Here is a 16,990-nt window from a genome sequence, read left to right as displayed (position 1 = left end):
CTATGCTTGTATCTTGAAATACTAAATATTGATCATCTCCTCCATGAGACAAATTTTGTATTAATTACATTGTTTTAAAACAGTAATGTGCCAAACAACACGAGCCTTTAAATGTCAACAGAATACAATAAAATCAGACAAGCGAATATTATAAAGGCAAAATGTAGATTTTTAGGGTGCTGTTTTTTCCGACTTCAGAAAGATAACAGACTTGGTTAACATGCCGTTTTCTATGACTTTACCAGGGTAAACTCGGTTCACCCAGAGAAGCTGGCCGTTGATGAGATCTCCATTTCGTGTGAATGTCTATAGCACAAATAAAATAAAATGAAAAAAAAAAAACTCAAATCTATTTTTTAATTATCATAAGGTCAAAAAAACACAGCTCTAAAATAGGGAATAGGATTCATGTTAACTTTGGATCTATCTATTAAGCACTGAGAAGTATAAAAAAAGTGGAGAGAACTATTTTTTTATTAATACATGATGGTCCAAAAACAATCATGCTCATAATTCTTTGCCAAACAGTGGTCTAATCAGTTGTGATGAGACTCACATAAATCAAGATATTTAGATACACCATCCTTGTGCAACAGAAATAAGACATACCACACAACCTTAATTGTAAATCAACAGACATAGCAAGATTAAACACATCCGTAATCTGCTACAAAAACCTAACCAAAACTACAAACTTTACTTCACGACATAAAACATCCTACTACTCCACTAGATTAAGAAATAATAGAAATAATAACCAAGTACGTACCACTAGGCCACCATAACAACACTTGCAGATAAACACAGTAAATAGATACTAAAGAAGCAGCTCCCAGCAAGTTGACTTAAAGAGATACTGAACCAAGTAGCTGTAATATAACCACAATATATACTGCTGGAGCTCCAGTGCCACGGCAGTAATCCAACTTTCTAAAATCCTGCCACTCCTATTTGCACACAATTGAGATACCACGACAGATCGAGTACAATTCAGCATTGACTCCTGTTTCCTACAAAAACCCTACACCCACATTGCCATTGATATCCATAAAGTTTCTAAACAAACATACCAACCCCAGTCATTTTCAGAAGTTAAAATATATGTCATATTATTAACAAACGAAAAGCCAAAAAAAAAACCTTAAACGTAACCCAAAATACAGTTACATAGATGCCACTTGAATTACATAGATAGCACCTGTTCAGAAATTATGAAGAACTTGGAAGGGCATTAATCGGTACAACTCAGTGTCCTTCATCAAATATATAACAACTCTTCCCTTCTAACAATCTATTATTTGTCAAATCCTCCCTTTCGAAAGCAGAAGATCTCTTATCAAAAAGCATCTTTCCAATCTCATAAAAAGGTTATTTTACCAATTAAAGAGCACTTAGAATTTAGTCAGACAAAGAAAAGTTCAAGGTGCAACTTGCCTTATAGACTAGTTAAACCTCCCATCCGGTGGTGGAAGACAGTTTTGCAAAAAGTTTTGAGCTGAGCCTGCTGCAAGAGTTCATGAACTCTTATTGGAAAACCATAGGACCCCGTCTTCCATTTAATGGAAAGAAAACCAACCTTTGGAAAGGCAAAATCATCCATCAGAATAAGTGAAATGTGAGAATTTTTTAAGCAATTCCCTTGAGATCAATAGGACCAAGTGAAAGAGGATGAGAACTGCAGAACCTTGCTCAAGAATTTTAAAATCCACGTTTTTCCTTGGAAGAATGAATGGACTTCCTTCCTCAAAACAGACATGTTCACATGACTCATTATATATATATATATATATATATATAAATATTAATAAGCCACTCACATCAGATAATCTCCAAATAAAAGGAATTATCAGGTCTTCCTGGTGCATTTTCCGTTAAGGAAACAAAAACATTCTACCATCCCTTCCTTTAACACCCAGAAGCCCAACTTCTCTGTATCTACTGCTTGATAGCTTGGAAATAAACGGAAAGCCACAGGACCCAGCCTTCCATTTAATGGAAAGGAAACCAACCTTTGGATAGGCAAAATCATCAACCTGGATTACCCTAGAAAGCAGAACCTCCAGAACCTCCATCCAACAATTCAAAGACTGGTGTAATGGCAAGAACATTACAAGATTATCACACTAAGTGAAATGTGAGATTTTTTGAAGAAATTCCCTTGAGATCAATAGAATCAAGTGAAAGAGGACGAGAACTGCAGAACCTTGCTCAAGAATTTTAAAATCCACGTCTTTCCTTGGAAGAAAGAATGGACTTCCTTCCTCAAAACAGACATGTTCACATGACTCATTATATATAAAAAGCCACCCACATAAGATAATCTGCAAAAATGAAGGAATCATCAGATCTTCCTGGTGCATTTTCTATTTAAGGAAACGAAAACATTTTACCATCCCTTCCTTTAACATCAAGAAGCCCAACTTTTCTGTATCTACTACTTGATAGTACTGCCTCAAATAATAAAGCCCTCAGGAAAACTGGAAAGTTTTTGTAGACTGGCCATTTCAGACACAAGATCCTGCTAAAAACGGTTAAGATCCTTGCCACTGCACTAACTATATTGAGACTATGACTCCTTTCCAATAAAATTACCGTCACCACTGGGGCCCACTGCAAGAATTAGCAAAGGTTATGCCCTCATATCAGAAAATCAAAGCTAAAAGTGGGCCTTGAGAAGTCAGCAAAATTACTCTCAAAGAGCTACAGTGGATCAAATACGACTTGGAATTTCTAACAGGTTCACTCAATATATTTCACTCATGATTGCTGCAGCCTCAATAAAATGCACATCTTTGCCACAAGCAGATCATATGAGAAAGGATAAATGTTCTGTCATGTATTATTCACTCCCCTTTCCTCATAATGAACCTACATGCTTACCAGCATTGAATGGAAATATATTCAGGAACTTATTCAGGAACCTACTTAATCACTTTCTCATATCAGTAAGGAACTTTGTACTTCAGAGCATACTATCAGTTAGTCAATATGTCACTGAGGAGTTTCTTGCTCTGAAAATTTATGCCTACATAAAGGAATGGTTTGTCAAGGAAAAATTCAGAATTCTGCTCTCTTATACGGGAGTGTACAGTGTTGCTCTACATTTAATATAAATGTGTTTAGTAAAAAAATCAGCAATTCCAAACCGCCAATAATATGCAGTAACCTTCAAAAGTTCCCGATTTCAGGTTCCACATACACAGCAGGTCAAGATTGTGAGCCATTGCATGTCCATCATTGTGGTTATATTTTGCAACAGTTTGAGACATAAACACATTTTTCAAAATTGAAATTAGCGGCTCACTTCCCCTCTGGAAGTTAACAATCTGTCACAAAGATATTTCCCACATGGGCATTCTGCTCAGCAATGCAGAATGTCTTGTACTTAACATCAGAAAACCATCTAATACCAGAGCAAAATTTGTTTCCTTTAGCCATAATTTGGTGCGGCCATTTTTTTATTTTGTCTTAGAAATAATATACTTGATATTACTAAAATTGGCATTTTGGCATGCTAAATATGATGAGAAAAATAAAGCCAACCTATCATGAGCATTTTAAAAGGAAACACATTCCAACTGTCCTAGAAACTCTGGCCTCCAGATTTTTTTTGCTTGGAACTTCAATAATCTCCCTACAAAATATAATAATAAAAAGGAAAAATATAACAGAAACTGAAAACTTGAATATATAATTTTGCATGGAAAAAAAATTCCTTGATTTAATTCATGATCAGTGGAAGCCTTACATTCTTTCACAATAAACTGATTACCATTTAACTATCTCTCTTGCAGCTAGAACACAAGACTTGAACTGCTTATGAAGCAAATATTTCCAACAATATTAAATCCAATTTCATTTTTAGCCAATCGTATCAGATACCTTACTTTCTGTGGATTTTTCCTCCAAAATCCAAACCATTTCTGGAAAAGATTATATATAGTCAAGCAAAAACAAAAAGAAGCAACTTCCAGTAAAACCCACTGAAATAGTATAGTCATAAGCTGACATGAAATCATAACCCTTCCATGAATATGCAACAACGTGGAATTTAAATGAACAGTCTTTGAAGCATCACATAGATAGAAGGGGCTGAATAACCAGCACTATTGGCATCCAAACTTTGGGAATACATATGACTGTCAGATGTCTACAAACCTCACTGCAGCTAAAAGATTTAAATTAACTTATTGTAACCCTGTCCTCAAGCATCACTACAATTTAGATTTAAATCAACATGTGATACTCATCCTCGACCCTTCACTAAAACTCATATTTGAAGTCTCACTTATGATAAACCCATCCCTTACCCTCCCTAGAACTCAGATTGAAGTCCCACTCCTAATCTCTTTCCACAAAGAACTGTTTCTTGTCATCCATTAGGACCAAACATGTGTCAGCGCTTACTTTAACAATTTTGCTAACTGGCCCTGGCTAAAATGATAAGCACATAGTTATTGAAGTATGGGAGCAAGCGGATAAACATAAAGTAGAGGTTCTAACATTTTCCTATATCATGCATACGGTTCAAACTACTAGAGCTAATAACATATAAGATCACGTACATTTAAGAATACTTCCAACAACTATCTATCCAAAATGACTATCCATAATTTTAAATCCCATAGAAGGCCTTCAAATAGCAAATCACATGCCATGATTTATTAAATGACAACCTATTTGAGTATTAAGCCTACAGTGATTATACAAATACATAACCGTCATTTCAAGTTCCATTCATGACTATCAAATTATATTTTCTTAGTAATTTTAAATATAAGGATAATTTGTCCTCTACATCTATATGGAGAAAGTATGAACATGGTACCTTAAGCTTTAGAAATCAATTGCTATGGTAATTGTCAATATAACTTCATCAAAAGGCTAGAAGAGATTAACTTTGCAAAAATTAATATAGCTAAAAAGATAAATATTAGATTCTGCTTCAGGTATTAGTTGCATTAATTGGCCAGAACTAAAACTCATGTTAAAATTATATGAGGACAAAAAATATTCCAAAATTCACCATTGATTCTTAATGCAACACATAAGGCCCATCAGGCAAATATATCTTTCAAATTGTGTAGCACATCTGCATATTCAGAACGTTCAACCATCCCAGTCCCAAATAAAAGCCATAAACCTGCAAAAATCCTAATACCCTCCTATTTAATACTTAATTTCAAATCATTTTCCTGATTCAAGGTAAAAAGACTACTAGATTAACAAAACCCCAACCTAGCTCATCTCCGAGCTTGAGTGGTACCACTTCGAGGCATGTCATAACCTCCTCGTGCAGGGGTGGGTCCAGCTCCATAAGGATTGCCATTCACAGGGGCAACTGGCATCTGATTTCATAATGCATGCATTAAAACTCAAGTAAAAATACTCAAAATACAGCCAAAAAATGTAAAACAAGATTTGTGAAATAGAGGAACACACCTGTGAACCACCACCTCGAGGCACATCATATCCACCACGGCCAGCAACAGGCCCAGCACCATAAGTCGCAGCACTTTCAGGTGTAAGAGGCTTCTGAATTCCAAACAATATTTATAAGTAACGAAAAATGATACCAAATGAAAACACAGACAAGATAAAAAAAAGAAGAGTTATAAAATAAAATATCACCTGTGAGCCGCCACCCCGAGGTACATCATATCCAGCCCGGCCAGCAACAGGACCAGCACCATAAGCAGCAGCACTCGCAGCATTAATAGGCATCTGAATTCAAAATAGCATATAAAATATTACCAAACGACAACACAGACCAAAGAAAAGAAAAAAGATAAGACAGCCTTCAACAAACCCAGAGGCACACCTGAGAGCTTCCATAGCCATCTCCATACATATTTGGTCCAGCAGAATGGAAGGGAGCATCAGCATCATTAAAAGCAGCACCATAAGCCCCTGAGATCAAACAATAAATTTTAAACAAAGCCAAAACACATAAGGTATAACTAGAGGCCCTAGTTCATAGAAAAAATGTATAACCATGAACAGTAATACATTTGTGGCAACTACAATATCATTTGATATTATGATCATGATGAACATAGCATTTCCAAAGGGAACAGTTACCATGAACTCTCTTGTCAGTAGTTGCCAACTGAGCACGTAGCTTCTCCACTTCTCTTGCCATCGAAAGCAAGTTCTTTTCCATTGCCTGCATCTGGTGCATTTGTTCATTGTTTGCCGCCTTCTCATATTCAAATGCATTCCTTTCATTCAAAAACATACAACAGTGAGATTCACTTGCACTGACAACATGACGCAATATCACAAGGTTATTCTACCAAAATTTCATATTTTCAAAATGTTATGTGCCATGGGCTATAGTATGTTCAGGTGTCTGCGTACAGGCATCAACACATACAGAACAATATGGATCAAAAAGTATGCACTACAAGCACGTGCGTCCACCAATTTTCATTAATAAGGGAGGATACCATCAGGTTCCAATAAAATGTGTACTTGGGACATCCTGTGGGATAGTACCCACGCAACACTTTTGTTCATATTATAACAAAACTAATTCCCTCCCGATCAAGAGGGGACACAAAAACAATATCTCCAATGCTTGACTGAACTAATAATTTCGCATTATTGAAGTACCTTGCCCGAAGTAACTCCTGCCTTAGTCCATCCATTTCAGCATGTAAAGCAGGGACCTGCTGAACTTCTGCATGAGCTCTCTGTAGTTCTGCACTGAGCTGTTGCACTTGACCTGTTAAATCTTGTCTTATTGACATCAGACTTTGTGCGTCAGCTTGAGCTTGTTGTAGTTCACCTTTCATAGTCTCAGTAGCCTGAAGTTCAGCTTCCATCTTTGCTGTTTTGTCAATCAAGCCTCTAAGTTGATGCTCTTTCTCGCCCTGAATAGCTGCCATCTGAGCATGCATTCTCTGTAACTCTTGTTGTGTACCAGCAAGCTCCTCTCTAAGTGCTACATGTGTTGCACCGAGCCTCTGGTTATCCATCGCAAGCCTTTGTAACTCTTCATGTTGACCTGCCAATCTCCGTTCCAGGAGCTCAATAGGAGGCAATTGATCCAGAGGATGTGGCCCTAAAGGATGACGCATAACTGGACCAAAATGGTCTGGACCCATGCCTGGGTGTCTTGCAAGTGATCGTGGCATGTGTCCTCGACCTGCCATTTCTGTAAAGGTCCTGTATAGTTTAAACATAATTGAACATTTGCATAAATTAGACGAGAGCAAACCATTTTCTAAATAGCTAGCCACTGTTATTTTAAAACACTATCCAATGTATAACAGATATTCTGTTGAACGAATAACTCTCAGATGTATTCTAGCCTACAAAAACCAAAATGAACAAGGAAATTTCGTTCAAAGTAACCATTAAATTCTATACATTCAAAGAAAAGAGTTCCAATGTTAGTTGAGCCTGTGATATCAGTCTGTAAGAGAACCCTAGATTTTTTTAGCACCATATCTGAATTTTAGTGCAGACTTCAGGGGAATTGCAATAGAGACCCCATAGCAGCCAAAACCCAGTCAAAAGCCTAAAATCGAAACGTCAACCCTAAGAACAACAATATTAACAAAACGCCGTATATAAATTGCAGAGTCATGCGTGACTCGAGGAGGAATTTAAATAGAGGCCGCTAAATGGTCAACCCATGAAGTTCAACCCCAACGACTACAAAATTAACATGAATCAAACATTTTACCATATTGTGCCCAAAACTTTTAGAATACAGAGATGCTTCTATTGCAGTTTACTAAAAACCCGATACTCATGAATAAACCAATGGCTCTCGCAACGATTTCTCAGAACCAAACTTTAAATTTCAACGAGGGTTTGGAAAATAGTCTTACCAGGAAACCAGGTTCAAAGCTTCAGCCTCCAAAATCTGTTATGAACACTAAACGAACTGAGAAAAGGAGAAAAATGAATGGATGAAGAGATGTAGGGTTCTCGATCTGAGTTATCGCTTTACGTGCACAATTCCAAGATTGTTAGGTGGTTTTATGTAGGAATGGTGATAGCCTTCTTTATAAATAAGAGGTTTTAGTTCACTTATGGGCTGCGAGGTTTACTTCGATGTCTCCGGGTCGACCTAAAGAGGTTTGGTTGGTTTTTATTGAGAGAAGATCGAATGGGCTTATATCCATGGAGGGGACAAGTAATAGCGTGTTTTTTAAATGTTTAAAATCATGAAAAATAAATAAATGTGGGAGAAATTTAGTGTAAATATTAATTTATTAGAGTAATTTTATGTAAGTATGGCTCAAATAAACGGGTTACCCCACTAATTATCATACTTGGAAATGGGGAAGGGACGCCCAAAGGAGAAAAAGGAAGATAGAAAATCTAAAAATAATAGAGGTTAAAGTATATTTAATAGTTAATTTGCAATAGGGTTTTTGTTTTTTACAATAGGGTAATTCTTTTTTTAATTACAATATAAAAAATTCTAGGATGTTGTGTTCATACATGGTAGGGGTGAGGTTGGGTATTGTAATTATGAGAGCGATAAAGTATGTAAGTGTGTTTCTTTTTTCTTTCGAAGTGAGACGTAGGTAGTAGTATCCTTTACCTTTTCATAGCATTTAAAGGAGAACGATGGTGTTATTCACATTCCTTCCAGAGTAGTAGTGTGTGACATTGTTGTGAAGGTCAAGCCTTTACGTTCAGTGGTACCAATGTCAATGGTAGCCTTTGTCAAGGTCATTCCTTGAGATTTATGCATAGTTAGCACCCAAGCCATCTTAAGGGGGATTTGTTTCTTGTTACTTCGTTGTATGGGTGGAATTGGTACATACTCTGGTTGTGTTTTGTCCCATGGAGAGCCAATGTATTTTATCAAATGTCATAACAACATATGCTAGTAAACTTGGAGGGTTGTGTCCTGGTGCATATACAATTTGCATGACTACTCCAAGAGCACCATTGACTAATCCTACGTGAACCCATAAATTATAAGATAACATAACTTGTTGGCCTACACGTAGCAATATCTGTTTTTCCAATTGGTCATCATCTTATTGTTGTGCTTCTGAGCCATTTGTGAATTCCGCGATACTCTGTGCAATTGGCATATGCAATGATTCGATCATGGATTTGCTATGGTTATCAACAGGAATGTTTGTTGCAAAGATGTGGATTGAAATGTCAAATATTTGACATTCTTCGATGGACAAGAATTTGTTAGTCTTTGAACGAAGGAGGTTCCATTCATCTATTGTTGGTGTAGCACTATGAATGTTTGTCAACAGTTGGCGAAAGCAAGCTTGGGCGCTAAGAAGTCCTTGGTCTCGAAACACTACTTGCAAATTGATTGTAGTGGTAAAGGTTGCCCATAAATTCCTCCTTGGAGTTGCATTTGCATAAAGAGGTTTGTCCATTACTAGTGGAAGCTGGCCCAAGTCCCCGACAATAATTATTGAGCAGTGACCAAATGAGCAATGGTTTATTTCTGGAAATGCCTCACGCAAATGACTCTCTATCTGCACAAATAGTTTAGAGCCTATGAAACTCATCTCATCAATTAGAATGTACTGAATATGTTTCATCTCTTCTTGGAACATTGTAAGGGATTGACCGCTTAAAAACTTCATGTCTTTGATAGGAATATGAAGCCCTGAATGTACAATGGTTGCATGTATATTAAAAGCTACAACACCAATAGGAGCAAGAAGAAGTATTGGGCTATGGCCAGTTGTTGCTTGAGAAGATAGTGCCTTTTTTATGCAGCTTATCAAGTGAGATTTTCCGGTGCCTGCAATTCCTTGGATTATCATATTTAATGGCTCTTTTCATTCTCCTGCTTGTGAGTGTTGTATGACTATGTCCAATGCATGTTGTTGATTTGTAGACAGTGTATTTCTGGAAGGACATAGGGGATTGTGTTCTTGTATGACTTCCCCATTCCTTCATTGTAGTTGATGAAGTTTGGTGCAACATCAAATGTATCTTTTGATACTTCTAGTTGATCCCATGGGTGGGAAGTGTCGATTCCTTGGAGGCCTAGCATGTCAAGAGAACTGAATTGGATATTCCCTATAGGGACCAATCTTGATAAAGCTTGCCATTCATTCATCTCCATATCTGATTGTATGTTAATATTGGTAGGTTCTTCTTCAGATGGTTGGTCATCAAGAGTGAGAATAGGGATGTGATTAACATGCCATGCATGGTAGTCATTTCTTATGCTCTCCCAATTAGCCAAAATGTCTTCTTTGGAAAGACCTATGTCTTTAGAGAAAGAGCAGAAGGGTTTATATAAGAGTAGCTCACTCCAATAAAAATCAACAAAGGCATTGGAATCTTTGTTTGGTATTGTAGTAAAAAGTGGCCATACATGGACAATTGTGGGGATGTGCCTTTTTTCCACTTTTCATATTTTCGTGCTTGGTTATATGTCCAATCTTTTGCAAGGTCAAGCAAACAGATAGCATCCATGAAAGTAGGACGAGTTAAATATGCATCGATGAAGGTAGATCCTGACAAGCAATCAGACAATTCATGAGAGACTCTACGAACTATTTGGCAACCAACATTTAGTTTGGTGAAGGTGCAGCTACATGCGACAAGGGGCAACTTCTAGAGCATATGGCAAGTTTTTTAGCCACTTATGTCATGATCTGTAATTGCTTATGAGTGAAATCGTCGATAGCCATTTGAGGTAAGATCATTTGGATGTGATGTAGCTGCAATTCTGGTTAACATATGATGATAGGTCTCAAATCTCCCCTTTGCTTTGGAAGCATATCTGGCAATGTATTTTAGAACTGCATGACGAGAGATGATGGGTTGGCAGTCTACATTTGCTTGCCATGTTTAAAGTATGTTAGGATTATGGATGTTCAGGCGCTCGTCATTGTGTGCTGGATGATATATCTTTTGGCATGTTTCATCAATGTAGAGTGATGATTCCATTTTCACCTTCCAAGGGAACTTATACCTACATTCAAAGGTAGCCCCTTTTTTGCATAGACATGTTTTGTTAGTGCATTTTGTATGTCTTTGAACTCAATTCAAGAGTTGATCATAGTCCTGAAGTGGGTTGGCTGTAAATATCTCTTGTGTATCTAGCAAGCAAGGGTCATCTTCAATGGATTGATGCATAGCCATGTGTGTGTCATGGTATTTTCTAGGATTCCAAGTTGTAACATAGTTATCAAAGAAACTCTTTGCACTATTGATTTGGTTTGGGTCTTCCCAATCCATTGTTTCCATGTTTGGAGCATTAACAAGCCATAGGAAACCATGTATATGTGCAGAGCCTCGATGTTTCCATTCATACCTACAAAATGAATATGAAATTAGTAGTAGAAAGGGATAAATTGTTGAGCTTAAGTAGAGATAGTTTGAAGCATTATAGATCATGCACCTATACAAGTAATCTACAACATGCATATCTTTTTGTAGTATCTCTTACTGAAAGATTGAAAACCTTGTGTACATGTATGCAACAATATTGTGGGGGTGGTCAATGACATTATGGGTACACCACTAATGGTGAAGCATTGGATCAACAAGTTTTCCCTTGTGCATAATTGAATGCAAGTCTGGCCATTTCATGTCTGTTGCATTGAGAGTGAAAACAATGTTGAGTGTTGAAGTTGCATGATAATTGTTGTTAGCTCAATCCTTTGTACGTCCAATATGCTTTAGTTCCACAAAAGTGTTCTCTGAAATGCATGACATGTTCTAGTAGCCTGCCTGCAAAAAATTCTTTGAGATGGGAACACAACTCTTCAATTGTGGTTGATATATTATGCTCTTGCCTTTGCTTGACAAAGAAGGTAGTTGTTGCTTGACTCTGATGGCACATAATCAAATTGTAGGGGTAATATCAAAATCGAGGATGGCTACCAAACCTATTATCATGGTCTCTCATTAAGTGTACTGCATATCTATCAAGCAGGATATTCTTCATGTGTGGTTGGTGAGGAAGGGCATCCCTAGTTGGGAAAAGAATTGGAAATTCCATGTCAAATAAACCCTTTGTGTTGTACTCATTGATTAGTGATAGGCCAATTGTTGGCCATGCAATCATATTTGGTGGAGCATTATTTGTAGTATGAACAAAGGAGTTGTCTTTAGTGTGACTTTTAGGACTTTCCGGTGCCGAAATCCGGTGGAAAAATTTGAGGTGAAATCTTGATTTGTGTTATTTAAACTAGTTTTTTGACTGTATATATGGATTAACACCTTGGAAACCCCCTAGGGCACTTTGATTGCACATGATTACCCATCAAGCTTGTGATTTCATAAATTCATTTTAGAGAAATTAGACCGGAAAAACCCACCGTAAAAACTTCCAAAAAGTCACACTAAAGACAACTCCATGAAAAATGCTTTTATTTTTTCCATTTCTCGTTGTGTATTAGGAAATCTAAATGCAAAGGAAGACATTGGTTGCTCCTCATGGCTAAGAACATGGTGTGTTATATCTGTGGTATTTGACCCTTTGGTGGAAGAACTGTAAGTTTCTACATACACAGAGTTGAGGCAAGTGAAGACATTGGTGCAAGTGTTTGGAAGAGATGCAATCGAGTTTGGATCTAATTAGACATCATTGTAATATTTGTCATGTTGCATCTTATATAACAATGCATTCATGACATGAGATTTTGTGACATAACAATCATAGCATTTTACCTTTCCTTTAGGCCTCTTGACAAGTACGATGTAAAGTTCTGAAAGAAGACGTGGAAGGTAGGTTGTTATTTGAAAAAATTGTTATGGAACACTGATAGTATGGCCACTATATTTTTATTGACCACCTCAAGCATGCTTAACTTACAATATGGGGCTAACTCGAGCAATGAACATTTCCTCAACTCAAGTAAGTATTGATAGGACTGCGGGTTGGTCATCGAGATCCATATTATTCCATTTGGAGAATAGATGGATATTTGTTTCTTGATGACATCGATTACAAATGTGTCCATTGGAAGATGGGCGACAAAGAATGTTAGGGTATGATTCCATACATGTAGTAAATGTATATATGTTAGAGAAAGCATCAATACATTTTTGAAAAGATTTGGAAGCATTTGTATAGCCATAGTGTTTGAAAACATGTGTTGGCAAATCCATAAGAGGTGGTTCTTGTTCTATGTGTGAAGTTTCTCTAAGTCTCTTAAGTTTGTTTTTTTCTCAACATATTTTATCCTATGTCTTTTATTTTGTTGGCTCCTAGATGAAGATAGAGTAGTAGTAATTGGGTCAACATTTTTGCTAGTGGGAGTGTCATGGTTCCATTTAGATCTTATTTTGGGTTTATTTATAGAGAATGGACTATATGATGATAGTAGTTGTACAGGCTTTTGTTAGGAAGTGTGATTTGTGAAGAAGGTATGTGTGAAACAGTTGATGTCATGTAATGTTGAAAGAGAACAGGCCTTTGTAATAATATTGAGATTTTCGCGCTTGTGGTATTTGATGTTATCGTTTGGAAGAGGAGGGCATGTTTGGTCCTTTGAAAAGCATTAATTTGCAAATTTGTTGGGTGATGTAAAGTGTGTTCATTTCCATCATATACTTGTACTTGATTTGCTTGAATTTTGTAATTTTCCACGTTTTCGCTTACACTAGATGGCATTTCCTATCAAAGAAACAAGGAACAAGTTGTAATTAGAACAAAAAAATATTGATAGCACATTTCATGGGTTTGATAACATCTTGTTGTATGTGTATTTCCAAAATAGTTCGAAAATTGTTAGATTTAATTATAGAAAATGTATAAATGAATGTGGAAGTTGGGATTTTTTTTACATAGAAATACTACAATGGTGGGAAAAGGCTAAAAAATAAACACTTTATGTAATATGTATATGGAAAAGAGTACATAATTACAAAATGTTGTTCGGAAAGAACAACCGCACGATTTTGCATTCACTATAGAATTTCTTCCATAGAAATGCTACAATGGATGAAAAGGCCTCAAAACATAAACATTATATGTAATATGTAAATGGAAAAGAGTACATAATTACAAAATTTTATTTGGAAGGAACAACCACACCACTTTGTATTCACTATAGAATTTCTTCCATATAAATACTACAATGGATGAAAAAACCTCAAAACATAATATGTATATGTATATGGAAAAGAGTACAAAAATTACAAAATTTTGTTAGAAAGAAACAACCATTCCACTTTGCATTCACTATTTAGCCAACCATTCAGGGATGGGGATTTCATCTTTTGGCTTTGGTAAGCATTCCATTTTATCACATGAAATCACAATGCATTTGATTTATTTTTTATTAGCAAATGTTTCTTCATGTATTACTAGTTTGAACAAGTAACCATTAAAGAACAACTTGGCAAAAAACTTTGTGATCTTTTGGGTGTTCCCCTCATAGCCATAATCATATAACTTCTAAGCAGGAATGCCTATAATTTGTTCTGCAGCTTCTTGAAATGTAGTAACATTGATTTTGCTTGTTTGGTCTTCAATGTTGAACTAGCAAATGTACCTGTACTCACATTCAAAGACAAGTTGATTACACCTTTGGCAATTTCAAACACCATCCTTAATAGGTGTGAGTTTTTTTGCACGTCTGATCTTTAAAGGTAAGAGGGCATGCATTGTACGAACAATCATTTTCACTACAGAAGCAATAGTTGCCTCGATCAAATTGAATGCAAGGTTTGGACCTTTTCCAATTGCCTCATTTTCTATGTCAACCAAGTGCTTTTAAGTGGAAGGGTGCCCACCTAAAGCACAATGTATGGATAATAAATGACAAGTAGCATTTGTCAATGGGTTCTCGAACCAGGTTCTCAAATCTTGTGCTTCTTTGAGAATAGGACTGAGGGAAAGTTGGGCTGTGAAAGTTGTTGTAATTGATATCCTATTAAATTCGGTTACTCTTCCAGCCTTAAGAGTGATAATTGGAAAGCTATTTGAGATAGAATATTGATCAAAATTATTTTTGTTACACAAAACTCCCTATAATGTGAGCTTTATACTATAACCTGACATTTCCTTTTGTTGGGGGGTTCTCATATGTGCCTTTGTTCCATTATTTCTCATGATGGTTACTAAAGGGCTAATGGAAATAACAACTCCAATACTATCAACTATAACGTTGTTGACTAAAGTTGGTACTTCATTAATAGGAGTGAACAAAAAGTTGTGGATTGGTATTAAATGCTCATCCTCTAAACAAGCTTCAATAGTTAAGGTAATATCTAGAGTTATTTCCCAATAATTTTTTGAATGATTGAATTTTTTTTTGCAAACTTGATGTACCCTTTTGAGATGATGTACACTTTCCCAATGTCTATGGAAGTATGGAAGTGTGTCGCTTGGATGTTAAAGCATGTAATACATATCTCACCACCTTCTACATTAATAACATTAAAGCTAAATACATGGTTGAGTCCCTTACCACTAATGAATGTGGGTAGATTAGTTTTTGAGAGTACTATAACTTTCAATGTCCATTCCTTTAGGGTTGAATGAAAAGATGCAATAGGTGAAAAATTTGGAGGTGTTTTAGTGGTTTCTAATGGTTGCTTTCCAGAAGCACATAGATCTTTGTTCAATGTAGGGCCACCAATAATATTTGCTTTCAAAGTATGCACTTCCATTTCATGTAAATATCAAAACCTTGGAAAAAAAGAGGAAAAACAACATACAATTAGTACTTCAATTAATGGTCACATAATAGGCAATGTAAAATGTGGATAGTGTGTGTGTTCCTAGTGAAAACAAATGGGAGTTGTAAGCATAAAAGCAAGAGAATAGTTGTATAAATTGCAACTGAAGTTGATTTATGTGAAGAAGGTAAGTCAAGTACATACTTGTTCTTTTGGATAGATCTACAAGTGAAATCTTTAAGTTGAATCAATGACCCTTTTTCAATTTGAGATGATGTGAAATAGTTCCCAAGAATCGAAGCAAAAGGGCTTTTCATTGTATTGTTTCCATCAGAGAGGAGTATAAAATATCGATCTTCAAAGGTTAATGTAAAGCCCATAATTTGTAGAATAAGACTACAAATAATCTCTCCATCTCCAAGCCTTGTAATAGAGTTTGATGTCAAAACAACAACCATATTGTTGATATTTTGTTTAACAATTTGGAAGTAGAAAGACACTGAAAAACCACAAAGGGAAAAAATGGTGAAGCAATGTGTTAGGTAAAATAAGGAAAACTATAATGGATACAATTGGAATTTAATGAGAATACACATGCAAGCATGGTAAAATAATATATTTTAAAGTATCATTAATTTATTACTATATGGTTGTAACTATTTGAACAACAATAACTAATGATGTGCATAGTTTAAGAAAGAATATGCATGACATGGTAGGAGAATAAAGCTTAAACTTAAAGTAGCAAATATATTTTAGTATTTGAAGAGTGTTATTTATATGTAGAGGATACAAACAATATTTGTACCATAATATGAATAATATTACTTTAAAAATGTATATTGATGATATAAACATATATAGGAGAGAAAGATAACTAGCAATTGCACCAGATGTTGCAAAGGAAACATTGTAAGGCGGTAGCATAGGAACCAATATCATAGAAGAAAGAATATGTGACCAAAGTACTCTATAGGGAGATGGGAGATAGGGGCACCCTACCTACCTAAGTAAATGTCTAAACTAAATATGGTGTCATCATCTACAATGGTGTCTGATTATGCGAGGCGGTGATTTTACAAGGAGGCACTAGCTTTTTATTGTGATATGCAAAGAACAGGCATCCAACCTAACCATTTCACATTCACCAATGTTCTCTCAACATGTGCTAATTTGGTAGATCTAGAAAGTGACAAAGGAGTCCACCATGACATAATTGCCAGTGGACTGCAGTGTAAGGCATTGTGGGGAGTGCTCTTGTAAATATGTATGCTAAATGTGGTTGCATAAACAATGCACAACAAGTGTTTGACAGAATGCCTGAATGAAATGTACTATCTTGAAATGTTATGATATCAAGGTATGTAAAGGAGGGGAATGTAGCTGAGGCCATGAAATT

General features: G+C 36.0%; 1 protein-coding gene across 1 annotated transcript; it reads right to left on the bottom strand.

The window, feature by feature from the left end:
- Positions 1-4,965: 4,965 nt before the first annotated feature.
- LOC149138047 (protein FLX-like 2) lies at positions 4,966-8,097 on the bottom strand. Its single transcript, XM_089446621.1, has 7 exons — positions 7,842-8,097; positions 6,616-7,170; positions 6,082-6,221; positions 5,822-5,910; positions 5,632-5,724; positions 5,443-5,535; positions 4,966-5,348 (listed from the first exon to the last, which is right to left on the bottom strand). The coding sequence occupies exons 2-7, from the start codon at positions 7,155-7,157 to the stop codon at positions 5,244-5,246; spliced, it is 1,062 nt and encodes a 353-aa protein (XP_089302747.1). The 5' UTR covers positions 7,158-7,170; positions 7,842-8,097; the 3' UTR covers positions 4,966-5,243.
- Positions 8,098-16,990: the final 8,893 nt, after the last annotated feature.

Source organism: Pinus tabuliformis, chromosome X (assembly GCF_031772625.1).
Source record: "Pinus tabuliformis cultivar Carrire ecotype Pingquan chromosome X, CPIR1, whole genome shotgun sequence".
Classification (NCBI taxonomy): domain Eukaryota; kingdom Viridiplantae; phylum Streptophyta; class Pinopsida; order Pinales; family Pinaceae; genus Pinus; species Pinus tabuliformis.
The sequence above is the reverse complement of the archived record's forward strand: the minus strand, read 5'-3'. Positions and strand labels throughout refer to the sequence as shown.